The sequence below is a fragment of the Piliocolobus tephrosceles genome, chromosome 17 (assembly GCF_002776525.5).
Source record: "Piliocolobus tephrosceles isolate RC106 chromosome 17, ASM277652v3, whole genome shotgun sequence".
Classification (NCBI taxonomy): Eukaryota; Metazoa; Chordata; class Mammalia; order Primates; family Cercopithecidae; genus Piliocolobus; species Piliocolobus tephrosceles.
The window spans coordinates 27,922,938-27,948,650 of record NC_045450.1 but is presented as its reverse complement, the minus strand read 5'-3'; the positions used below and the strand labels follow the sequence as shown (position 1 = coordinate 27,948,650).

Genomic DNA, 25,713 nt, shown 5'->3' with positions numbered 1-25,713 from the left:
ATGCAACTCCTGGAAGCTGGAGCGGGTACTCATGGTGGCTAGAAAGCCACTGTCCTCTGGGGATGAGATGGGTTCTTGGCCAGCTGCCTGGCACAGCTCCCGGTATTAGGTCTCGAGTGCGGGCAGCAGCCCAGCCAGCCACCTCCAGCTCACACCAGCCAGTGCCGACAGCCAAGTCTCCAGCTTTTCCTGGGTTTCTGCAGCCAGCTTGAAGGCCCGCCCACCCCAGGAGTCAGGATGGTAAAGGCATAGGGTTCTGTGGCCTTAAGGTGTAGCTCCACCTGGCAGTTCTCCAACGGGATGAGGCCCAGGGGTACATGATCGGTCTGGTGTTCTAGGTAGAAGAGGTTTCCTTGGAGGATGAACCATCGGCGCTGGTAGCTGAGGTTTCGGGTCCCCTTCTTTAGCAAGATGCCTTCCTGGTCTGGGGCCTGTGTTCTGTAACCATGGAAGAAACTGAGCATGGACTTTCTGTGCAGTTCCATCGTGATCCAATGTGGGAGGAAATCCCTAGGGAGGGAGAAGTGGCCCATCTGGTTGCTTTGGGGAAGAGTAGGGGAACTCTCACGCTGTCGTCGTCTGGCTCCAGCAGGTGCCGCCTGGGTGGTCTTGGCTTAGGGGGATGCAGGCTCTGAGTGTCCTCAAGAGCTAGAGTTCCAGTACAGGGGCTGATCCCCAACACCTCCCCCAGTACCGCTTCTGCTTGGGCCACATTCCGTTACCTGGGCACGAGTTGCTAGGCCCTGTTTGCTCAGAGGGGCTTCATGCTACAGAGAGGCACTGTTGCCCTTTTCCAGGCCTATCTGAGAGCAGGGCACACGGGACTTCTGGCCTGGGTACTGGTGCCAATGCCACCTCTGCAGTGATGGCTCTCCCACCTCAGAAGCCAGGAACTCGCCCAGGGTATGGGCGTGGGACAAATGACTTCCCCTGGGTCCTAAAGGGAGCTGTGTTCACAAAGTGCCCCGAGAGCCGTCCAGGGGCCCCAGGCTGGCCATCGGGAGAGCCAGGCTTCCCCTCGGGGAGGGCAAGGCTCCACCTCTCAGATCAGGAGAGCTTACCACCGGACCATAGGAGTGGGAAGGCAGGATTTCTAACGAGATGGTAGGGGCGCTGAGCCCTTAGCCCTGGGGGAAGGGTGACTCGAACCCAGGACAGGAAAACGGGGCAGCAACCCACTGGCCCTGCTCGGACTTTGCCCCTCCATCCTGACCCTGGGCGACCCTTTAAGTAGATGCTCTCGTTTTTCTCCAGAGCCTCTACTGCTTGAATGAGGGAATCGAAGGTACTTCCGGCCATTTCTCACGCCCGGTCAGAGTGTAGGCATTCTCAGGCCCTCTCTTCTTGCCATTGTCCTCCCACGCGACTGACGTCACTTCTTGCGGCAGAGAGGGTGGAGGCGTCTTCCCTCGCTCACCGCGTACTTCCGCCCGCTCTTCCAGTTAGTTCCCTAACCCGAGTGAAGCCACTTCCGGGCTTCCACAGTCCTCTTCCGGGTGATGGCGGCCGGGTGCCCCGGATGTAGCCTTGGCGCAAGCATCTCTTCTTTTCGCCACTTCGCCTCCCGCGGATTCCCAGGTGAGCGCGCGAGGGTGGGACAGCCCGAATTCCCGTGGCCCTCTAATTTGTACACAGCCCGGGACAGTTGGGGCTCACCACACGGAATTGGGAGTTCGGAACAGGGAGGAACGGGGTGGCGAGAGCGCCAGGTCCTGGGTCTGCCCGGGCCCCGCGAGCTCCGAGAGAGCCAGAGTAGGAGGCGGGGGTCAGCCTGTGGAGCCGGTGGCGCCCAGACTGCGGGGGCTGGAGTTGGAGGCGGTCACGTGGTGAAGCCTGTCCTCTGTTGGCCAGGGTCAGGGGATCCAGAGGGTCCGCTCCTCCGTTCCCACCCCGTTTAACTGGCGGATGCTAGACCCAAGTCCTGCAGGCCTTCTGGCTGCCAGCTTTTTAGCTCCTGCTTTTGTGCTCCCTCCGCTCCCAAACTGTATCTGTCACAGACCAGGAAAAATATTTGCTGTGCTGGGTCCTCTGGTGGCGAGTCCCCTCCTCACCCCATTCTCTTTCTCTGCATCCTTTCCTCAGCTTGAGAAACACCTCTCTGCCCCGTCATGCCAAAGAGGAAAGTGACCTTCCAAGGCGTGGGAGATGAGGAAGATGAGGATGAAATCAGTGTCCCCAAGAAGAAGGTGAGGGGGCCAGACTCCTTTGTGTGGGGAAAAGAGAGGAAGGAGCTAGAAGCCTGAGGAGAAAGAAAGGTAGCGGGAGTGGGGCGGGGCAGGCAGGCAGAGAAAAGCCTAGTTTTTTCAGGTTCTCTGAGGAATGGGTTGGGAGCGTCTTCAGTGTGGGTCCTGAAATATTTGGGGAAGTAGTCGAGATCCGGAAATATTTGGGTCCAGATCCGGAAGTATTTGGGGAGGTAGCCAGTAACCTGCATTTCTTGACTTGACTCCTGCTCACAGCTGGTGGACCCTGTGGCTGGGTCAGGGGGTCCTGGGAGCCGCTTCAAAGGCAAACACTCTTTGGATAGCGATGAGGAGGATGATGATGATGGGGGGTCCAGCAAATACGACATCCTGGCCTCAGAGGATGTAGAAGGTGAGCTGTACCCAAGAATACACTCTGCTGGAGAAACAAGTAGGGGTCTCTGGTGGTGTGGAGCGAGGGAGGCTCCGGTCTCTTTTCCATGCCTAGAAAAGGGCACCTGTGTCTTTGGTGCAGGTCAGGAGGCAGCCACACTCCCCAGCGAGGGGGGTGTTCGGATCACACCCTTTAACCTGCAAGAGGAGATGGAGGAAGGCCACTTTGATGCTGATGGCAACTACTTCCTGAACCGGGATGCTCAGATCCGAGACAGCTGGCTGGACAACATTGACTGGGTGCGGCCCAGAGGCTGGTGTGGCTGGGGCCTGGGAGTGGCAGATGCTAGGCGAACTCCATGGCAGTTCGTAGGAAATTACTGCATCTTCCCATTACAGGTGAAGATCCGGGAGCGGCCACCTGGCCAGCACCAGGCCTCAGACTCGGAGGAGGAAGACAGCTTGGGCCAGACCCCAATGAGTGCCCAAGCCCTCTTGGAGGGACTTTTGGAGCTCCTGTTGCCTAGAGAGACAGTGGCTGGGGCACTGAGGCGTCTGGGGGCCCGAGGAGGAGGCAAAGGGAGCAGCAAGGGGCCTGGGCGACCCAGTTCCCCTCAGCGCCTGGACCGGCTCTCCGGGTTGGCCGACCAGATGGTGGCCCGGGGCAACCTTGGTGTGTACCAGGAAACAAGGGAACGGTTGGCTATGCGGCTGAAGGGTTTGGGGTGTCAGACCCTGGGACCCCACAATCCCACACCCCCACCCTCCCTGGACATGTTTGCTGAGGAAGTGGCAGAGGAGGAACTGGAGACCCCAACCCCTACCCAGAGAGGAGGTAAGCTTGGAGGACAGAGGAGGGGGCAGTGGGCGGAAGTGAGACACTGGAGGCCAAATGGCTTTGCCTGTTATTTTAGAACCAGAGTCGTCAGGAGATGGTCTGGTGGATGTGATGTGGGAATATAAGTGGGAGAACACGGGGGATGCCGAGCTGTATGGGCCCTTCACCAGTGCCCAGATGCAGGTGAGCTGCTTTCTCCCTCCTTCTGGCTTATCCCTGCTTCCCCTACTCCTGTCAGTCCTTCCCCAGCTCTGCCCTCTCCTTGCAGACCTGGGTGAGTGAAGGCTACTTCCCGGATGGTGTTTATTGCCGGAAGCTGGACCCCCCTGGTGGTCAGTTCTACAACTCCAAACGCATTGACTTTGACCTCTACACCTGAGCCTGCTGGAGGCCCAGTTTGGTGGGTCCTTCTTTCCTGGACTTTGTGGAGGAGGGACCAAGTGCCTCAGACAGTGAGGAAATTGGAGGCCATTTTTCAGTCAATTTCCCTTTCCCAATAAAAGCCTTTAGTTGTGTATTGGGGCCTTGGCTGTGCTGATGGCCAGAAGCCAGGGGCCTTCTCCACAGCCACTTTTGACTTGCCTTGGTCCCTGAGTGTTTGCTCCCATGAAGATCTTCTTTGGAGGTGCTTGTCAGGTGTCCTGTGGCCTCACTGCCTGGACTCTGCTTGCCGTGTAAACACCCCCAACTGCGCTACTCTGTGTTCCTCTCCTAGGTTTCTTGTTTGATTCCCCTTAGGTCTTTGGCTTTCAGGATCTCAGATTCTTTGTCCTTGCAGCCACCAGGGGATGGAGCCCCAGAAGTGGAGCTTTTAGGCCTGGAAGGACCAGGGCATCGAGAAGACATTGGGTCCCTGTTGGGGGTGAACATGAAAACCTTTTACTCTTGCTCCACCCTCTCAAGCTCCATAGACACTGGGGCAGAAGTGGGATGAGTGGTCCAAGACCGAGATCCCTAAGGTTCTGAGAGCCAGTATCTTCCCTAGCCTGACTTTCCGCTATCCTTGCAGTCGTTCCCACAGCCCTCCAGTGAAATGCAAACTCAGTGGCCAAGCGTGGGCCAAGCGTGCATTGTACTGGCACAGAGGGGCAGTGACTCACTGGAGGTCACAGGAATCAAAGGGCTGGCCCAGAACCAGTGGGCTCCTTTCCCAGACCTTTCTTGGCACAAAGCCTTTGCTGCCTGGCCTTTGAGGCTCTGCGGCCTACATTCTCTCGGCCCCACTAGGTGCCTGGCACAGGGCTAGTGCCTTGAGGAAACTGAGGTAGCTGGGCTGGTCCCCTTCCAGGAATTCAGAGTCTGGTGGCAGAGGCATGGGAGATAGGTGTAATTCTGTAGCCTGGGCCTGGCACCCTCCACCCCCTACCCCCCACCAGCATTGCCTTACGCCTCCCTTGCACCACGTTAGATGGTTTCTTCCAGTTTTCCATTCTGACTGCCCCTTGGAGTCTCCTGGGGAGCTGTAATATTTATTTGGATATTCGGATTGCGCTGGTCTAGGTTGTGGCCCAGGCATTGGGTATTTCGGAAGCCCCCAGGTGTTTTCAGTTTGCAGCCAGGCTGAGAGAGAGCCCCTGGGTCCGACCCCCATGGTTGAGGCACCCCTAATGGGAGGGCTGGCTCCTGGACCCCACCGTGGTTGTAGAGCTGAGCGTGTGTGTGGCTTTAGTGGGGTCCGTTAGTTACGGGGATCTGGGCACTGGAGCTGCAGGACACTTGGAATCCCAGGGCAGAAAGGGCCAGACGAGCAACTAGGAAAGACTTGGGGGCCAGGGTGGAGTGGGGTTACCTGACGCTCTTGTGAGGCCTGCTCTAGTGCCTGCTCACACTGGAATTTCATTCACTCCAAGAAGCCATCGGGGGTAAGATACCTTCCTTTAAACGTCACTAAGAAAGAAGAGGCCTGCCAGTGACACAGTAAGATGCCATTGATCTAAAGATGCATCTTGATTTCAGAAAGGTCCGGAAGTGGAAAGCAGGTGTCAGGGCTGAGGCACAAGAGTTCACCTGTAGGCCCCAGGGATGGTCTCTCAGGGGTGCTGAGTGAGTGCATGGTAAATCAGTGGAGCCCAGGGGCGCCTCCTGCCAGTGTCCTCCAGGCACTCAAACCTAGCCCTTCCGAAGCCGACCTCACGTGACCTCACAGCCCCTCCTTAGGGCACGTCACTGATGACGGTGGTGGGTGGAATAACAGCCACCAAAGATGTCCAGGTTCTGAACCGCAGAACCTGGGAAAGTGTTACCTTGTATGGCGAAAGGGACCTAGCGCCTCTGCTTCAGTTCAGGATTTCATGGTGGGGAGATGACCCTGGGTGGTTGAGGTGGGCCCCGAGTAATCATGGGGGCCCTTATAAGGGAAAGGGAGTCAGGAGGGTCTGTGCATGAAGCAAGGAAGCTTCTGGCTGTGAAGATGGCAAGAAGGCCCAGAGCCAGGCGATGAGGTGGCCCCTGGAGGAGCTGAAAAAGGCATTGGATTCTGCCCCAGAGCCTCCGTGGAGAAACAAAGCCGCACTGACACAACTTCAGCCCGGTGAAAATCATTTTGGACTTCTGACCTCTAGAACTGTAAGATAATAAATTGGTGTGGTTTTCAGCCTCTCAGTTTGTGGTAATTTGTTAACAGCCCCAATAGGAAACAACTACTCATACATCCAGCGGACACCTCATGAACCACCCGATCTCGCTAAGTTCTCCCTTCCTGTGACCACATTGCTATTTCAGGTCCCTGTCGGGACTTATAAATGTGGCTGTCTGTTGCTAGGGTGGCCTTTATAGTGCATCTGAATCAGTACTCCTTGGCTTTGTATTTATTTTGTTTTTAGACACAGGGCCTTACCTAGGCTGGAGTACAGTGGTGTGATCATAGCTCACTGCAGCTTTGAACTCCTGGGTTCAAGTGATCCTCCCACCCCAGCCTCCTATGTAGCTGGGTCTACAGGAGTACACCACTTCACCTGGCTAATTAAGAAACTTTTTTTTTTTTTTTTTTTTTGTAGTGGCAGAGTCTTGCTTTGTTGCCCAGGCTAGTCTCAAACTCCTGCACTCAACTGATCCTCCCAGCTCGGTCTCCCAAAGTGCTGGGGTTACAGGTGTGGGCCACTGTGACCAGCATGCTTTTCTTTTTTAGTTGTATATATGCAGTTTATATGTATACAGTTTGTAAGATATATATAGAGACAGATTTTGTTTGAGTAAACTTTTTTTTTTTTTTTTGATATGGAGTTTCGCTGTTGTTGCCAGGCTGGAGTGCAAATGGCATGATCTCAGCTCACTGCAACCTCCGCCTCCTGGGTTCAAGGGATTGTCATGCCTCAGTCTTCCGAATAGGTGGGACTACAGGCACCTGTCACCACACTTCGGTACCCTTCAGTAGTTTTTTGTATATTCACAGGGTTGCGCAACCATCACCACAGTCTAATTTTAAAACCTTTTTTTCCTGCCATGAAAGAAACCTGACCCATGAGTAGCCCCTCCCACTACTCCCCACCCTTCTTCACCCCCCAGCCCTGGCAACCACCCATCTACTTCCTGCCTCTAGATTTGCCTCTTCTGGACATTGAAGATAAATGGAATCATACATATGGTCTTCTGGGTCTGCCTTCTACTTGGGCCTATGCTTTCAAGTTCATCCATGTTGCAGATATCTTCATCTATCTTTATTGTTTTTGTTTTGTTTTTTTTTTGAGACCGAGTCTTGCTCTGTCACCCAGGCTGGAGTGCAGTGGCGCAATCTTGGCTCACTGCAACCTCTGCTTCCCAGGTTCAAGTGATTCTGCCTCAACCTCCCAAGTAGCTGGGATTACAGGTCTATGCTACCACTCCCAGCTGGTTTTTGTATTTTTAGTAGAGACCAGGTCTCACCATGTTGGCCAAGCTGGTCTCGAACCCCTGACCTCAGGTGATCTGCTCGCCTCGGTTTCCCAAAATACTGGGATTACAGGCATGAACCACTGTGCCCAGTCCTCGTGTTTATTGTTGAATAACAGTGTATTGTGTGGATGTACGATACATTACTACTAATTGAACTTCACCCTTTTAAAAAATTTTTTCTTACTAATTCAACTTTACACTTTTTTTTTCATTTTTCTAGTTTTCCCCTAATGTCCTTTTCTGCTTCAGGATCCCTTCTGGCACCACGTTATGTTAAGTGGTCACATCTCCTTAGCTTCCTCAGCTTGATAGCTTCTCAGACTTTACCTGTCTTTGTTGACCTTGACAGTTTCAAGGAGTGCTGGTTAGGTATTTTGTAGAATATTCCTTTTTTTTTTTTTTTTTTGGGACGGAGTCTGTCTCTGTCACCCAAGCTAGAGTGCAATGGTGCGATCTCTGCTCACTGCAACCTCTACCTCCCGGGTTCAGTGATTCTCCTGCCTCAGCCTGCTAAGGCGGGAGGCTGGGATTATAGGCGTGTGCCACCATGCCTAGCTAATTTTTGTATTTTTAGTAGAAATGGGGTTTCACCACATTGGTCAGGCTGGTCTCAAACTCCTGACCTCAGGTGATCCATCCGCCTCGGCCTCCCAAAGTGCTGGGATTACAGGTGTGAGCCACCACACCTGGCCTCAGAATATTCTTTTTAAAAACTTTTTAAATTTAAAATATATATATGTATATATTTTCTAGATACGAGGTCTCACTATGTTGCTGCCCAGGCTGTTCTTGAACTCCTGGGCTCAAGTGAGTCTCTCGCCTCAGCCTCTTACAATGCTGAGATTACAGGTGTGAGCCTCCACACCCAGTTGAATATTCCTAAAATCTGGATTTGTCTGATCCTTTTTCTCATGAATAGGCTTGGGTTATGGAGTTTAGGGAGGAAGACCACAGAGGTGAAGTTCTTTGCTTTTCACTTAAAACTTTTTTCTTTTTTCTTTTTTTTTTTTTTGAGACGGAGTCTCACTCTGTCGCCCAGGCTGGAGTGCAGTGGCCGGATCTCAGCTCACTGCAAGCTCCGCCTCCCGGGTTTACGCCATTCTCCTGCCTCAGCCTCTCAAGTAGCTGGGACTACAGGCGCCCGCCACCTCGCCCGGCTAGTTTTTTGTATTTTTAGTAGAGACGGGGTTTCACCGTGTTAACCAGGATGGTCTCGATCTCCTGACCTCGTGATCCGCCCGCCTTGGCCTCCCAAAGTGCTGGGATTACAGGCTTGAGCCACTGCGCCCGGCCTTAAAACTTTTTTCTAAGCCTTTTTTGAGACCAGGTCTTGCTTTGTCAAGCCAGGTGAAGTGCAGTGGTGCAATCATGGCTTAGTGCGGCCTTGAGCTTCTGGGCTCAAGTAATCCTGCCTCAGCCTCCCTAGTAGCTGGAGCAAGAAATGCATGGCGCCACTCCTGGCTAAATTTTTGCAATATTTTTTTTTTGTAGAGACAGGATTTCACCATGTTACCCAGGCTGGTCTCGAACTCCTGACCTCAGGTGATCAGCCCACCTCAGCCTCCCAAAGTGCTGGGATTACAGGCGTGAGCCATGGCGCCTGGGCCTGAATGCAGCCTCTTGCCTTGGCCAGGTTATCATTCAAAGAAGCAGCAGGAGTTGGGGAAGGAAGTCCCAGCACTCCTGGCAGTGGCCTGGGGTGTCAGAATCTATCCTGGGCACTTGCTTGGGCCCTGTGAGAGACAAGGCCTGCACAGGAGTCCAGCGGAGTTCAAATAAGCGAAGCCTCCGGCTCCTCACATGGAAGAATGAGGGCTTTTCATGTCTCTGCCACATCTGCCACCACTGCCCATGAGGAGTGGCTAGTTACCCAGAACCCAGAGAAGCAGTGTGGCCAGCTTGATGACCTGCTGCTAGTTGTGCATGACCTCCCAGGCAGGGGGTCAGCCTGAGCTACTTGCCTTCCGTTCTGCTCCTGGCAGGAACCAAGTTGGAGACCTGGACATGCCCAGCTCCTCCTGATGCGGAGACCTGAGAGGAGTTTCTCTCAAGGATGGATTCCAAGGCAGGTGTTTTGTGTGGGGCCCAAGTAACAACAGTGCTCCATGGAGTCAGCAGCCACTCTGAACTCCCTGTGGAGCCCAGTCCCCAGCCGCCAGGTACCCTCAGGGGTATGCTCTGCAGGGGAGGGTTCAGCGGCCCCTGACCACCTACACCCCCTGCAGCAGGCCACCCCTGCCATCTCCAGTTGGCCGCTGCAGAAGGCTGCGACCCTGTCCTCACTAGGCCCCTGTTCCCCAGGAGGCTTCTCTGTCCCTTTATGTAAGATCCCAGCTTCCCAGCTGCCCAAGCAGACGTGGCACATGAGCTGCCTATAAAAGTCAGCAGCAGGCGCTGGCAGCCTCTGGTTTCCCTGTTCTTATTTATTATTATTAATTTTTTATTTGTATGTATGTATGTATGTATGCATATATATGTATGTATTGAGACAGAGTTTCACTCTTGTTGCCCAGGCTGGAGTGCAGTGGCGCGATCTCGGCTCACTGCAACCTCCACCTCCCGGGTTCAAGTGATTCTCCTTCTTCAGCCTCCTGAGTAGCTGGGATTACAGGTGTCAGCCACCACGCCCAGCTAATATTTTTGTATTTTTAGTAGAGATGGGGTTTCATCATGTTGGCCAGGCTGGTCTTGAACTCCTGACCTCAGGGATCCACCCGGCTCAGCCTCCCAAAGTGCTGGGTTTACAGGCGTGAGCCACTGCACCTGGCCCTTTTAATTTTTTTTTTTTTTTTTTTACTTTTTTCTTGAGACAGAGTCTTGCTCTGTCACCCAGGCTGGAGTGCAGTGGTGTGATCTTGGCTCACTGCAACCTCTGCCTTCTGGGTTCAAGTGGTTCTCCTGCCTCAGCCTTCTGAGTAGCTGGGATTGCAGATGCCCGCCACAATGCCCAGCAAAGTTTTGTAGTTTTAGTAGAGATGGGGTTTCGCCATGTTGGCCAGGGTGGTCTCGAGCCGCTTCCCAAAGTGCTGGGATTACAGGTGTGAGTCACTGCGCTCTGACATTTATTTTTAGAGACAGCGTCTTGCTGTGTCGCCCAGGCTGGAGTGCAGTGGTGCGATCATAGCTTACTACAGGCTGGACCTCCTGAGCTCAAGTGATCCTCCCACGTCAGCCCGTTTATTTTTATTTTTTATAGACATGGGGTCTCACTCACTATTGACCAGGCTGATCTCAAACTCCCGGCCTCAAATGATCCTGCCTGGGTCTCCCAAAGTGTTAGGATTACAGGCATGAGCTGCCATGCCCAGCCCAGTTTCTCCATTCTGTTGCCATCATACTTGCTCTTACCTTCCTGATATCCCACCCATCCCTATTCCCTCCCCATACAGCTACCCTGCAGCTGTCGGTGGCATCAGACCTTATAGCTCCAGTACACTCTTTGGGACACATTTCTCTGTCTTGAACACTTCACATTCCCTTGGATACAATGTGGGCATTTGCCCTCTGGCCTCAGACATCGAAGCCTCTTACCTGGCCCAGCCTTCCCAGGCTTATACACTAAGCCTGTTGTCTGCCAGGCGTGTAATCCCAGCTGAGGTGGGCAGATGGCTTGAGCCCAGGAGTTTGAGACCAGCTGGGCAATATAGCGAGACTCCATCTCTATACACAAAAAAAGTGTGTATATATATGTATTTGTGTGTGTGTGTGTGTGTATATATATATATACACACATCTTCTATTTGACAAGGGAAGAAGAAGGTGTCTGGCATTTGTTAGGGACCTAAATAAGTTCAGAATATTGTTTAATCTCCTTGACTACCTATTTAGTTACGTATCTCTCCCACTTTGCTGATGAGAAAAACGAGGCTCAGAGAGGTGACACGCAACACCGCATAGCCTGAGGGTGGTAAAGCCAGGATTTTAACCCAGGTCTTTGGGACTCTAAAGTCCAGTCAGAATTTTTGGTGAAGTGTCTGCTCATATTTTTTGCCTGTTTTAAAAACTGAATTGTTTGTCTTCTGATTGATTTTGTAAGAGACCTTGATCATTATATATTCCAGATATGAGTCCTTTGTCGGATTCTGTTTTGTGAATATTTTCTTGATCCATGACTTGTCTTTTTTTTTTTCCCCCATCATCATCTTTTGAAGAGCTAAAGTTTTAAATCTGGTTAAAATTTAATTTGCTGATTTTTTTTTTTTTTTTTTTGAGACAGAATCTTGCTCTGTCGCCCAGGCTGGGGTACAGTGATGCAATCTCACGTCAGTGCAATCTCTGCCTCCCAGGTTCAAGCAATTCTCCTGCCTCAGCTTCCCAACTAGCTGGCATTAGAGGTGCACACCACCATGCCTGGCTAATTTTTGTATTTTTAGTAGAGATGGAGTTTCACCATATTGGCCAGGCTGGTCTTTTTTTTTTGGAGACACAGTCTCACTCTGTGGTCTAGGTCCGAGTGCAGTGGCGCAATCTCGGCTCACTGCAACCTCTGCCATCTGGGTTCAAGGGATTCTTGTGCCTCAGCCTCCTGAGTAGCTGGGGCTACAGGCTGCCACACCCAGCTAATTTTTGTATTTTTAGTAGAGAAGGGGTTTCATCATGTTGGCCAGGCTAGTCTTGAACTCCTGACCTCAAGTGATTGGCCCGCTTCAGCCTCCCAAAGTGCTGGGATTACAGGTGTGAGCCGCTGCACCTAGCTTAATTTGTTGATTTAAAAAATCGTTTGTGCTTTTTGTGTCCTACTTAAGAAATCTTTGGGCCAGGTATAGTGGCTTATGCCTGTAATTCCAGGCTCATGCCTGTAATTCCATTTTGGGAGTCTGAGGCAGGAGGCTCAATTAAGTCTGGGAGTTGGAGACCAGCCTAGGCAACATAGCAAGACCCTGTCCCTACAAAAATTTAAAAAATTAGCCAGGCATGGTGGCTCGAGCCTGTAGTTCCAGCTACTCCATTGGGTGAGACAGGAGGATCCCTTGAGCCTAGGAGTTTGAGGCTGCAGTGAGCTCTGATTGTGCCACGGCACTCCATTCTGGGTGACAGACCAAGACTTTGTCTCTAAAGAAATGAAATAAAATAAAACAAAACAAAATAAAATGCATTTTAAAAATTAAAAACAGAGCCAGGCACGGTGGCTCACACCTGTAATCCCAGCACTTCGGGAGGCCTATATGGTGGATCACCTGAGGTCAGGAATTTGAGACCAGCCTGGACAACATGGTGAAACCCCGTCTCTACTAAAAATAAAAAACTTAGCTGGGCATGGTAGCTGATGCCTGTAATCCCAGCTACTCGGTAGGCTGAGACAGGAGAACCGCTTGAACCTGGGAGGCGGAGGTTGCAGTGAGTTGAGATTGGGCCACTGCACTCCAGCCTGGGCAACAGAAGGAGACTTGGTTTAAAAAAAAAAAAAAAATTAAAAAGAGCACTTCTGGGAGTGAAAAAGAAAATCCTTTCTCTTGATGCCTTAAGAATTGTGCTAGCTCCAAAGATAAAGCTTTTACTTTAGGCACTGGCCTCAAATTAATCTTGTAGGAACGTTTTTTTGTTTTTTTGTTTTTTTTGTTTTTGTTTTTTGTTTTTTGAGACAGAGTTTCGCTTTTGTTGCCAGGCTGGAGTGTAGTGGCACGATCTTAGCTCACTGCAAGCTCCACCTCCCAGGTTCAAGTGATTCTCTGCCTCAGCCTCCTGAGTAGCTGGGATTACAAGTGCTGGACACCACACCTGGCTAATTTTTGTATTTTTAGTAGAGATGGGGTTTCACCATGTTGGTCAGGCTGGTCTCAAACTCCTGACCTCGTCGTGATCTGCCCAACTCGGCCTCCCGAAGTCCTGGGATTACAGGCGTGAGCCACTGCACCTGGCCTTATTAATTATATTTAAGGCTATTCAAGCTTTCTTTTCTTTTCTTTTCTTTTTTTGAGACAGAATTTCACTCTGTTGCCCAGGCTGGAGTGCACCAGTGTGATCTTGGCTCACTGCAGCCTCTACCTCCCAGGTTCAAGTGAGTCTTGTGCCTCAGCCTCCCCAGTAGCTGGGACTACAGGTGCACATCACCACACCCATCTAAATTTTGTATTTTTACTAGAGACGGGGTTTTGCCATGTTTGCCAGGTTAGTCTTGAACTACTGCTGGCCTCAAGTGATCCACCTGCCTCGGCCTCCTGGGATTAGCACTTTGGAAGGCCAAGGTGGGTGGTTCACCTGAGGTCAGGAGTTCAAGACCAGCCTGTCCAACGTGGTGAAACCCTGTCTCTACTAAAAATACAAAAAATTAGCCCGGCGTGGTAGCAGGCACCTGCAATCCCCGCTACTCGGGAGGCTGAGGCAAGAAAATCGCTTGAAGGTCAGGAGATCAAGACCATCCTGGCTAACACAGTGAAACCCCATCTCTACTAAAAATTACAAAAAACTAGCCGGGCGCGGTGGCGGGCGCCTGTAGTCCCAGCTACTCGGAAGGCTGAGGCAGGAGAATGGCCTGAACCCGGGAGGCAGAGGTTGCAGTGAGCTGAGATCTGGCCACTGCACTCCAGCCTGGGCGACAGAGCGAGACTCCGTCTCCAAAAAAACAAAAAAAACAAAAAAAAAAAGAAAATCGCTTGAACCTGGGAGGCAGAGGTTGCAGTGAGTTGAGATTGCACCATTGTACTCCAGCTTGGGCAACAAGAGTGAAAATCCGTCTCAGACAAAACAAAACAAAATAAAAAGAGAGAGAAAAAAAAACCCCACAAAGTGCTGAGATTACTGGTGCGAGCCACCTTGCCTGGCCTATTCAAGTTTTCTATTTCTTTTTCTTTTCTTTTTTTTTTAAGATGGAGTCTCGCTCTGTCCCCCAGGCTGGAGTGCAGTAGTGCAATCTCGGCTCACTGCAAACTCTGCCTCCCGGGTTCACCATTTCTCCTGCCTCAGCCTCCCGAGTAGCTGGGACTACAGGCGCCCACCACCACGCCCTGCTAATTTTTTGTATTTTTAGTAGAGACGGGATTTCACTGTGTTAGCCAGGATGGTCTCAATCTCCTGACCTCGTGATCCGCCTGCCTTGGCCTCTCAAAGTGCTGGGATTACAGGCGTGAGCCACCATGCCCGGCCTTCTATTTATTCTTGAGTGAGCTTTGGTGGTTTATTATTTTTAAGGAATTTGTCCATTTTGTCTGTGTTGTTGAATTTACTGGCATAAAGTCATCTATGAAATTTCCATCAAAAATTTTACTTTTGATGGGTTCTTTGTACTTTGAACATGTCATTGGACTGCCTCTGGTTTCTGTTGTTTCAGATAAGAAGTCACTGAGCCACCGCTGGTCGGGTGCGGTGGCTCATGCCTGTAATCTCACCACTTTGGGAGTCTGAGGCAGGAGGATTGTTTGAGGCCAGAAGTTTGAGACCAGCCTGGGCAACACAGTGAGACCCCCATCTCTACAAAATAAAAGTTAAAAAAAGCCAGCTGATTGTCGATATTGATGTTTTCCTACACATGATGAGTCTTCCCAATTGCTGCTTTTATTATTTTCTCTTTGTCTTTGAACAGTTTACGATGTAGCTGGCTGTGGATCCTTACGTATTTATCCTGTGTGGCATTCTTTGAGCTTCTTGGATGTGTAGATTACTGTATTTTTTTAAAATGGATTTTGGGAAGTTTTTTTTCCATCATTTCAGCAAATATTTTTTTCTGCCCTCTCTCTTTGCTTTCCTCCTGGGACTCCTATATGCTTGTGCCTCCCACAGGTCTCTCAGTCCTCCTCCTCCTCCTCCTTCTTCTTCTTCCTTCTTCCTTCTTCCTCCTCTTCCTCTTCCTCTCCTTCCTCTGCCTTTCCCTCTCCTTCTTCTTCCCTTCTCCTCTCCTTCTTCTTTCCTCCTCCTCCTCCTTCTTTCTTCTCTCTTTTTTTGGAGACAGGGTCTTGCTCTGTTGCTCAGGTTGGAGTGCAATGGTGAAATCTCAGCTCACCTCTGCCTCTTGGGTGGTCCTCCCACCACAGCCTCCTGAGTAGCTAGGACTACAGGTGCACACCACCACTCCTGGATAATTTTTGTTTGTGTGTGTGTGTGTGTGTGTATATATATATATATATATATATTTTTTTTTTGTTTTTTGAGACGGAGCCTCACTCTGTCGCCCAGGCTGGAGTGCAGTGGTGTGATCTCGGCTCACTGCAAGCTCTGCCTCCCAGGTTCACACCATTCTCCTGCCTCAGTCTCCTGAGCAGCTGGGACTACAGGTGCCTGCCACCACACCTGGCTAATTTTTTGTATTTTTAGTAGAGACAGGATTTCTCCCTGGTCTCGATCTCCTGACCTCGAGATCTGCCCGCCTCAGCCTCCCAAAGTGCTGGGATTACAGGCGTCAGCCACCGCACCAGGCCAATTTTTGTATTTTTTGTAGAGACAGGGATTCACCATGTTAGCCAGGCTGGTCTTGAACTTCTGAGCTCAAGCAATCTGCCCACCTCAGCCTTCCAAAGTGCTATTCATTTTTCTTTGCTTTTTCTTCTCTTTCTTCTTTACTTTGGATGGGATGGTTGTTCTTTCCTTTTCTTTGTTGTTTTCTTTTGAGATGGAGTTTCGCTCTTATTGCCCAGGCCGGAGTACAATGGCACCATCTCTGCTCACCACAACCTCCGCCTCCCGGGTTCAAGTGATTCTTCTGCCTCAACCTCCTGAGTAGCTGGAATTATAGACATGCACCACCACGCCCGGCTAATTTTGTATTTTTCGTAGAGAAGGGGTTTCACCATGTTGGTTAGGCTGGTCTCAAACTCCTGACCTCAGGTAATCCACCCACCTTGGCCTCCCAAAGTGCTGGGATTACAGTAGTGAGCCACCACGCCAGCCCCCACTTTTTTTTTTTTTTTTTTTTTGGTGACAGAGTCTTGTTCTGTCGCTCATGCTGGAGTGCAGTGCAGTGCAGTGGTGCAATCTCAGCTCACTGCAACCTCCGCTTCCTGGGTTCAAGTGATCCTCCAACCGCAGCCTCCTGAATAGCTGGGACTACAGGTGCATACCACCATCCCTGGCCAATTTTTGTATTTATTTATTTATTGGAGACAAAGTCTCGCTCTTGTCACCCGGGCTGGAGTGCAATGGCGAGATCTCAGCTCACTGCAACCTCCGCCTCCCGGGTTCAAGTGATTTTCCTGCCTCAGCCTCCTGAGTAGCTGGGATTACAGGCACCTGCCTCCACACCCGGCTAACTTTTGCATTTTTAGTAGAGGTGGGGTTTCGCCATGTTGTCCAGGCTGGTCTCAAATTCCTGACCTTAGGTGATCTGCCTGCCTCAGCCTCCCGAAGTGCTGGGATTATAGGTGGGAGCCATCACGCCCGGCCAATTTTTGTATTTTTTGTAGGGACAGGGTTTCACCATGTTGGCTAGGCTGGTCTTGAATTCCTGAGCTCAAGCAATCTGCCCACCTCAGCCTTCCAAAGTGCTCTTCATTTTTTTTTGCCTTTTCTCCACTTCTTTAGTTTGGATGGTTGTTTTTCTTTTCTTTTTCTTTTCTTTTTTTTTTTTGAGATAAGGTCTTGCTCTGTTGCCTAGGCTGGAGTGCAGTAGTGCATTCATGGCTCACTGTAGCCTCAATCTTCTGTGCTCAAGCCATCCTCCCACCTCAGCCTCCCAAGTAGCTGAGACTACAGGTATGCACCACCACACTTGGCTGAGTTTATTTATGTATTTTTTTTTTGGTAGAGATGGGGTCTTGCTATGTTGCAGAAGCTGGTCTCGAACTCCTGGGCTCAAGGGATCCTCCTACTTTGGCCTCCCAAATCACTGGCATTACAGGCATGAGCCGCAGCACCTGGCCCAGCTTGGCTAGTTTCTGTTGATCTTCAAGTTCACTAATTCTGTCTTCTGTCACCTCAAGTCTATTGTTAAACTCCTTTAGTGAATTTTTCATTTCAGTTACTGTTCTTTTCAACTCTGGAATTCCCTTCCCTTTTCTTTTTTTGTAACCAGTCAAACCATATGTGTGTGTATATATGTGTGTGTGTGTGTGTGTGTGTGTGTGTATATTTTTTTTTCTTTTTGAGATGGAGTCTTGCTCTGTCGCCCAGGCTGGAGTGCTAGAGTGCAGTGGCGTGATCTCAGCTCACTGCAACCTCTACCTCCCGGGTTCAAGCAATTTTCTGCCTCAGCCTCCTGAGTAGCTAGGATTACAGGCACCCACCACCACACCTGGCTAATATTTTTGTATTTTTAGTAGAGATGGGGTTTCACCATCTTGTCCAGGCTGGTATTGAACTCCTGACCTCGTAATCCACCCGCCTGGGCCTCCCAAAGTGCTAGCATTACAGGCGTGAGCAACCGCGCCCGGCCTCCAGTCAAACCATTACAGTTCAGTGGCATTAAGTACATTCACAATGTTATGCAACCCTCATAACTTTCCATTTGCAGAACTACTTTTTCATCATTTCAAACAGAAACTCTACCTATTAAACAATAACTCCCCATTCCCCCATCTCCCCAGCTTCTGATAACCTCTATTCTTCCTGTCTCTATGAATTTTCCTACTCTAGGTACCTCATATAAGTGGAATCATACAATATTTGTCTTTTTGTGTCTGGTTTATTTCACTTAACATAGTGTTTTCAAGGTTCATCCATTGTTGTAGCATGTATTAGAATTTCATTCCTTTTTAAAAAAATTATTTATGGCCGGGTGCAGTGGTTCACACCTGTAGTCCCAGGACTTTGGGAGGCTGAGGCAGGAGGATCACTTGAATCTAGGAATTCAAGATCAGCCTCGGCAACATGGCTAGACCCCATCTCTACAAAAAAGATTAGCTGAACGTCATGGCACACATTTGTAGTCCCAGCTACCTGGGAGGCTGAGGTGGGAGATCACCTGAGCCCAGGGAGGTTAAGGTTGCAGTGAGCTGTGACTGCACCACTACACCCAAGCCTGGTTGACAGTGAGACCTTGTCTCAAAACAATAAAACGAAGTAAAATAATTTCTACCCCCTTATCAAGATTCTCTGTTTTTGATTCATTGTCATCACACTTTCCTTTTGAGTCTTTAAACATGGTTTACTTGAGTTCTGTGAATGTGTTTTTATTACTTTTAAAATTTTTTATTTTTATTTTATTTTATTTTTGAGACGAAGTCTCACTTTTGTCCCCCAGACTGGAGTGTAGTGGTGCAATCTCACCTCACTGCAACCTCTGCCTCCCAGGTTCAAGCGATTCTCTTGCCTCAGCCTCCCAAGTAGCTAGGATTACAGGTGCCTGCCACCACACCCAGCTAATTTTTTTTTTTCTTTTTTTGAGATGGAGTCTCGCTCTGTTGCCCAGGCTGGAGTGCAGTGGCACAATCTCGGCTCACTGCAAGCTCCGCCTCCTGGGTTCATGCCATTCTCCTGCCTCAGCCTCCCGAGTAGCTGGGATTACAGGCTCCTGCCACCATGCCTGGCTAATTTTTTGTATTTTTAGTACGGACAGGGTTTCACCATGTTAGCCAGGATGGTCTCGATCTCCTGGTCTTGTGATCCACCTGCCTCGGCCTCCTAAAGTGTTGGAATTACAGGTGTGAGCCACCACGCCCAGCCAATTTTTGTATTTTTAATAGAGATGGGGTTTCACCATGTTGGCCAGGCTGGTCTCGAACTCCTGACCTCAGGTGATCCGCCCGTCTCGGCCTCCCAAAGTGCTGGGATTATAGGCGTGAGCCACCGCACCTGGCCTTTTTTTTTTTTTTTTTTTTTGAGACGGAGTCTCTCTATGTTGCCCAAGCTGGAGTGCAGTGGTGCCATCTCGGCTCACCGCAACCTCTGCCTCCCGGGTCCAAGCGATTCTCCTGCCTTAGCCTCCTTAGTAGCCCAAGCTACCCATATGCTCTAGGCTGACCCTAAGGCTGCAAGCACAGAAAAGATCCCGAAGGACCAGACCTGGCTGACTGAAAAATAGCCTGAACTTTGTGCTCTACCAAGTGTGCACCACCATGCCTGACTCATTTTTGTATTTTTAGTAGAGATGGAGTTTCACCATGCTGGTGAGGCTGGTCTTGAACTCCTGACCTCATGATCCTCCTGCCTCAGCCTCCCAAAGTGCTGGGATTACAGGCGTGAGCCACCACGCCTGGCTATTTTTATTTTTATTTTTTTTGAGATGGAGTCACGCTGTCACCCGGGCTGGTGTGAAGTGGCACGATCTCAGCTCACTGCAGCCTCCACCTCTCAGTTCAAGCAGTTCTCCTGCCTTAGTCCCCCGAGTAGCTGGAATTACAGGCATGTGCCACCACGCCCGGCTATTTTTGTCTTTTTTTTTTTTTTTGAGTCCGAGTCTTGCTCTGTTGCCCAGGCTGGAGTGCAGTGGCGTGATCTCAGCTCACTGTAAGCACCACCTCCCGGGTTCATGCCATTCTCCTGCCTCAGCCTCCCAAGTAGCTGAGACTACAGGTGCCCGCCACCACACCCGGCTAATTTTTTGTATTTTTAGTAGAGACGGGGTTTCATCATGTTAGCCAGGATGGTCTCGATCTCCTGACCTCATGAACCACCTGCCTCGGCCTCCCAAAGTGCTGGGATTACAGGCATGAGCCACCGCGCCCAGCCACGCCCAGCTAATTTTTGTATTTTTACTAGAGACGGGGGTTTCACCATGTTGGCCAGGCTGGTCTCGAACACCTAACTTCAGGTGATACACCCGGCTCGGCCTCCCAAAGTGCTGGGATTACAGGTGTGAGCTACCGCATCTGGCCATGAATGTGTTTTTAACAACTGCTCAGTCTTTGTCTTGCTATATGCAACATCTGGGGATGATCAGTGACTTTCCACTGCTTACTTTTTTCCCCTTGCGTTTGAACTGGATTCTAATGCCCTCCATAGGCGGTTGTTGTCATTGCTTTGTGTTTGTTTTATAATTTGCCTTGGTGTGTGCCTACTGGTGTCTCTGCCTCATTTTTAAAAATTCTTGTTTTTGTTTTCAAGTTTGAATTCTTAGGAATACCCCTGTGTCTGTGTAGCCTTAGGTCAGCCAGATAGAGGCTGGGCTCACTCACCTTGAGCCAAGGAGAGTTCCGTCCTCTGCCAGTGGATCTGGGTGTGGGTGGGAGAGCACAAAGTTCAGGCTATTTTTCAGTCAGCCAGGTCTGGTCCTTTGGGATCTTTTCTGTGCTTGCAGCCTTAGGGTCAGCCTAGAACGTATGGGTAGCTTGGGCTGTCTCTGCTTTCTGCTGCAAATGAAACTAATATGTGTGACCCAATTACAAATACATCAGGTTCCTACTCGCTTGCCACTAAAATTGTCACTTGCACTGACATTGCTGGGCATGGGTATCGTCCCTTTCTCCCAATCAAATGAGCTCCCTTTGGCAGTAAAGCTGCCAGCCCTTAAGGTGTGCCCACCGTGGCAGAACCTCTGCAGCTATCCAGCTGGGAGTGGGGAGAGGGGGAGCCGTCCTGGCAAGAACACTACAGAACCCTCCACTGTTCTCACTCAGAGGTGAGCAGTTTTCAAGCATATATATGCCTCTGAGACTGCTATAAGTCTTTCTTTGTTTTTCTAAAATGTAATTACTTGTGTGTGTGTGTGTGTGGAGACAGAGTCTCACCATGTTGTCCAGGCTGGCCTCAAACTCCTGGTCTCAAGCGATCCTGCTGCCTTGGCCTCCCACAGTGCTGGGATTACAGGGGTGCACCCCACACCTGGCCTAAGGGCTTTCTTTTCACCTTTGTTAGTCATGACCAGAATTGCCCCTAGTCTGGTTAATTTGGCCCCACAACTGAGCAGCCTGCTTCTGAGTCCTCTACAGGATGCCTCTATGCTCGGTGGTCTTTTTTTTTTTTTTTTTTTTTTGAGACGGAGTCTCACTCTGTCGCCCAGGCTAGAGTGCAGTGGCACAATCTTAGCTCACTGCAACCTCTGTATCCTGGGTTCAAGTGATTATCCTGCCTCAGCCTCCCAAGTAGCTGGGACTACAGGAGTGTGCCACCACACCTGGCTATTTTTTTTTGTATTTTCAGTAGAGATGGGGTTTTGCCACATCGGCCAGGCTGGTCTCGAACTTCTGACCTTGTGATCGCCCACCTCGGCCTCCTGAAGTGTTGGGATTACAGGCATGAGCCGCCATGCCCGGTCAACAGAAGGGAAAAATTCATTACCATGAAATGTCTGAAATTGCAGTGGGAAGAAAACATACCCCAGGTGAGTGTCGAACTCACAACCTTGGCATCACCCACACATATACTGCTATATAAGTACCAAGCGCTAACCGATTGAGCCACAGGAGCACGTGGTGGTCTTTCCACTCTGGTTGGTAAACCCTGTGCTAGCCTTGCCCGGTCTGAGCCCTGGGATTGTCCTGTCTGTTCTTTTCCGGTGGTCATTCTGCGGGCTCCCACACGGGCCGCACAGTGCTCAGCTGGGCTGTGGCCCCTCTGCAGATGGCTGGACCTCTCCATGCATTCCTTATTACTCTGCCTTGCGAATCCCACCTGCCTTGGCCTGTCTGAAATCCAGTCTCTATCTCCTCCACTTGGGGAGACTGTTGGACCCTGTGAGTCCCTTTCCTGTGCTACGGCCTGGAAATTCTCTCCAGATGGGAAGCTGGGCAGTCCTAGGATTCATCTCCTTTGTTTCTCATTTCTCAGTGCTCACTGCCCTGTGCTGCTGGTGTGCAGTGTCTGAAAGGCCAAGATTTTGGGTGGACTTTTACTTGTTTAAGATAGGTAGGTATATCTGGCCGGCGTTACTCCTTTGTGGTTGGAAGACCCCATTTAGACATGTTTTTTTTTTTTTTTTAAGACGGAGTCTCACTCTGTCACCCAGGCTGGAGTGCAGTGGCACGATCTCGACTTACTGCAACCTCTGCCTCCCAGGTTCAAGTAATTCTCCTGACTCAGCCCTCAACCTTCCAAGTAGCTGGGATTACAGGCATGTGCCACCATGCCCAGCTAATTTTTGTATTTTTAGTAGAGATGGGGTTTCACCATGCTGGCCAGGCTGGTCTCAAACTCCCGACCTTGTGATCTACCTGCCTTGGCCTCCCAAAGTGCTGGGATTACAAGCGTGAGCCACCGTGCCTGGACTTTTTTTTTTTTTTTTAATTAGAGACAGGGTCTCCCTGTGTTGCCCAGGCTGGTCTTGAACTCCTCGGCCCAAGCAAGCCTCCTAAAGTGTTGGGATTACAGGCATGAGCCCCTGCACCCGGCCTTAGACTTTTCTTTTTTTTTTTTTTTTTTGAGATGGAGTCTTACTCTGTTGCCCTGGCTGGGGTACAATGGCACGATCTCAGCTTACTGCAACCTCTGCCTCCCGGGTTCAAGAGTTTCTCCAGCCTCAGCCTTCTGTATAGCTGAGATCACAGATGCCCACCACCACACTCAGCTAATTTTTGTATATATATATTTTTTATTTATTTTCTTTTTTTTTGAGACAAAGTGTAGCTCTGTCGCCCAGGCTGGAATGCAGTGACACACTCTTGGCTCACTGCAACTTCAGCCTCCCAGGTTCAAGTGATTCTCCTGCCTCAGACTTCCGAGTAGCTGGGATTATAGGCGCCCACCACCATGCTCGGTTAATTTTTGCATTTTTAGTAGAGACAGGGTTTTGCCAAGTTGGCAAGGCTGGTCTCAAACTCCTGACCTCAGGTAATCCGCCCACTTTGGCCTCCCAAAGTGCTGGGATTACAGGTGTGAGTCACCGCGCCCGGCCTAATTTTTGTATTTTTAGTAGTGACAAGGTTTTGCCGTGTTGGCCAGGAGGGCCTCAAACTCCTGACTTCAAGTGATCTGCCCACCTCAGCCTTCCAAAGTGCTGGGATTACAGGTGTGAGCCCCGAGCCCAGCCTAGACTTTTCAATTACACTATGCTGTGTCCCATCCCAGCCCAACCCTGCCTGGTGCCCCAGCATCCCTGGCAGCAGAGAAGGTTGAAGGGGAAGCTTCTGATTTTCCATAAATCTCGCTGAAGTTCTTCAGGGAGGTCAGCAGGGGGCACCATTCTCTGTGCTCATGCACTCGTGCAACGCGGACTGGCAGCAGGTGTGAGGAAGGGCAGGGATGGAGCCTGGCCTTGAATGTCACAGCCATGAGATTTCTGTGACCCTTCTGCCACCAACTTGTCTGGTATCCACGAGGAGGCAGGACATGTGACACCTACCTGGGTCCCCTGGAATGTCTGTCTTCGAGACTTTGGTCTGGTTGTTCCTGAAGTTGCCTTTGGTATAATAACATCTAACATTTAGTAAACATGAAAAATGTGCACTAGGCTAGGTTTCGTATATCGTAGTCCTTGTGATATGATTGTCATGCAGGTGTAGACCCTTTAGTAGCTAGAATGTGGGGCCTTCTGGGGTTTCCTGAAGGAGTAGCCAGAGTAACCAGGGTGGGAGGGCTTGGGGGAGTTCCTTGGGCCATTGGCTAATTACCAAGAGGCACAGAAAGATTTCAATATTTTAGCAACTGGGAGGCTGGGCAAGGTGGCTCATGCCTGTAATCCCAGCACTTTGGGAGGCCATGGCAGGAGGATCACTTAAGCCCACAAGTTTGAGACCAGCCTAGGCAACGTAATGACACCCCCGTCTATTCAAAAAATTTCAAGAAGTGGCACACGCTGTAGTCCCAGCTGCTCTGGAGGCTGAGACAGGAGAATCAATTGAGCCCAGGAGTTTGCAATTACCACTTCACTTCAGCCTGGGCAATGTAGTAAGACCCTGTCTCTAAAAATAAGTAAATAAATAAATACCTTCTTGAAACAGTTGTATTGAGGCTTTTTCTTTCTTTTTCCTTTTCAGCAAGCGCCTTTTGGAAAGTATTTATTTTGGTCGGGCGTGGTGGCTCACGCCTCAGCCTCCCAAGTAGCAGGGATTACAGGCGTGTACCACCATACCCATCTAATTTTTGTATTTGTAGTAGAGACGGGGTTTCACCATGTTGGCCAGGCTGGTCTTGAACTCCTGACCTCAAATGCTCCACCTGTCTCGGCCTCCCAAAGTGCTGGGGTTACAGGCGTGAGCCACTGAGCCTGACAAAGTCTACTCTTACTCTTAAAAAAAAAAAAAAGAGGCCAGGCGCCATGGCTCACGCCTATAATCCCAGCACTTTGAGAGGCTGAGGTGGGTGGATCACAAGGTCAGGAGATCAAGACCAGCCTGGTAAACATGGTAAAACCCCATCTCTACTAAAAATAAAAAAAATTAGCCGGACATGGTGGCAGGTGCCTGTAATCCCAGCTACTCAGGAGGCTGAGGCAGGAGAATTGCTTGAACCTAGGAGGTGGAGGTTGCAGTGAGCCAAGATTGCACCACTACTGCCTAGCCTGGGCAACAGAGTGAGATCCTCTCTCAAAAAAAAAAAAAATAAGGCCGGGTGCGGTGGCTCACGCCTGTAATCCCAGCACTTTGGGAGGTCGAGGCGGGCAGATCACCTGAAGTTCAAGATCAGTCTGGTCAACATGATGAAATCCTGTTTCTACTAAAAATAAAAAATTAGCTGGGCGTGGTAGCATGCACTCGTAGTCCCAGCTACTCAGGAGGCTGAGACAGGAGAATTGCTTGAACATGGGAGGCAGTGGTTGCAGCGAGCCAAGATTGTGCCACTGCACTCTAGCCTGGGCCATAGAGGGAGACTCCATCTCAAAATAAATAAATAGGCCGGGCGCGGTGGCTCAAACCTGTAATCCCAGCACTTTGGGAGGCCGAGACGGGCGGATCACGAGGTCAGGAGATCGAAACCATCCTGGCTAACACAGTGAAACCCCGTCTCTACTAAAAAATACAAAAAACTAGCCGGACGAGGTGGCGAGCGCCTGTAGTCCCAGCTACTCGGGAGGCTGAGGCAGGAGAATGGCGTGAACCCGGGAGGCGGAGTTTGCAGTGAGCTGAGATCCGGCCACTGCACTCCAGCCTGGGCGACAGAGCGAGACTCTGCCTCAAATAAATAAATAAATAAATAAATAAATAAATAAATAAATAAATATAAATAAAATAAAATAAAGTCTACTCTTACTCTTAAAAAAAAAAAAAAAAAAAAAGGCCGGGCATGGTGGCTCACGCCTGTAATCCCAGCACTTTGGGAGGCCAGGGTGGGCGAATCACGAGGTCAGGAGATCGAGACCATCCTGGCCAACATGGTGAAACTCCGTCTCCACTAAAAATACAAAAATTAGCTGGGCATGGTGGTGCGTGCCAGTAATCCCAGCTACTCAGGAGGCTGAGGTAGGAGAATCGTTTAAACTAGGGGAGTCAGGGCCGGGCACGGTGGCTCACGCCTGTAATCCCAGCACTTTGGGAGGCCGAGGCGGGCGGATCACGAGGTCAGGAGATCGAGACCATCCTGGCTAACACGGTGAAACCCCGTCTCTACTAAAAATGCAAAAAATTAGCCGGGCGTGGCAGCGGGCGCCTGTAGTCCCAGCTAATCGGGAGGCTGAGGCAGGAGAATGGCGTGAACTCAGGAGGCAGAGCTTGCAGTGAGCCGAGATCGCACCACTGCACTCCAGCCTGGGAG

At 50.4% G+C, this 25,713-nt stretch overlaps 1 protein-coding gene across 1 annotated transcript; it reads left to right on the top strand.

Moving 5' to 3' along the window:
- The first annotated feature begins 1,431 nt into the window (after window positions 1-1,431).
- On the top strand, window positions 1,432-6,015 carry CD2BP2 (CD2 cytoplasmic tail binding protein 2). Its single transcript, XM_023191207.1, has 7 exons — window positions 1,432-1,578; window positions 2,083-2,186; window positions 2,460-2,595; window positions 2,719-2,876; window positions 2,976-3,411; window positions 3,491-3,597; window positions 3,683-6,015. The coding sequence occupies exons 2-7, from the start codon at window positions 2,109-2,111 to the stop codon at window positions 3,791-3,793; spliced, it is 1,026 nt and encodes a 341-aa protein (XP_023046975.1). The 5' UTR covers window positions 1,432-1,578; window positions 2,083-2,108; the 3' UTR covers window positions 3,794-6,015.
- The last annotated feature ends 19,698 nt before the right edge of the window (window positions 6,016-25,713 follow it).

Coding starts and splice junctions, on each gene's coding strand:
- CD2BP2 (XM_023191207.1), top strand. CDS start 2,109: ATGCCAAAGAGGAAAGTGACCTTCCAAGGCGTGGGAGATGAGGAAGAT. Junction 2,187..2,459: donor TCAGTGTCCCCAAGAAGAAG/GTGAGGGGGCCA, acceptor TCCTGCTCACAG/CTGGTGGACCCTGTGGCTGG. Junction 2,596..2,718: donor GGCCTCAGAGGATGTAGAAG/GTGAGCTGTACC, acceptor TCTTTGGTGCAG/GTCAGGAGGCAGCCACACTC.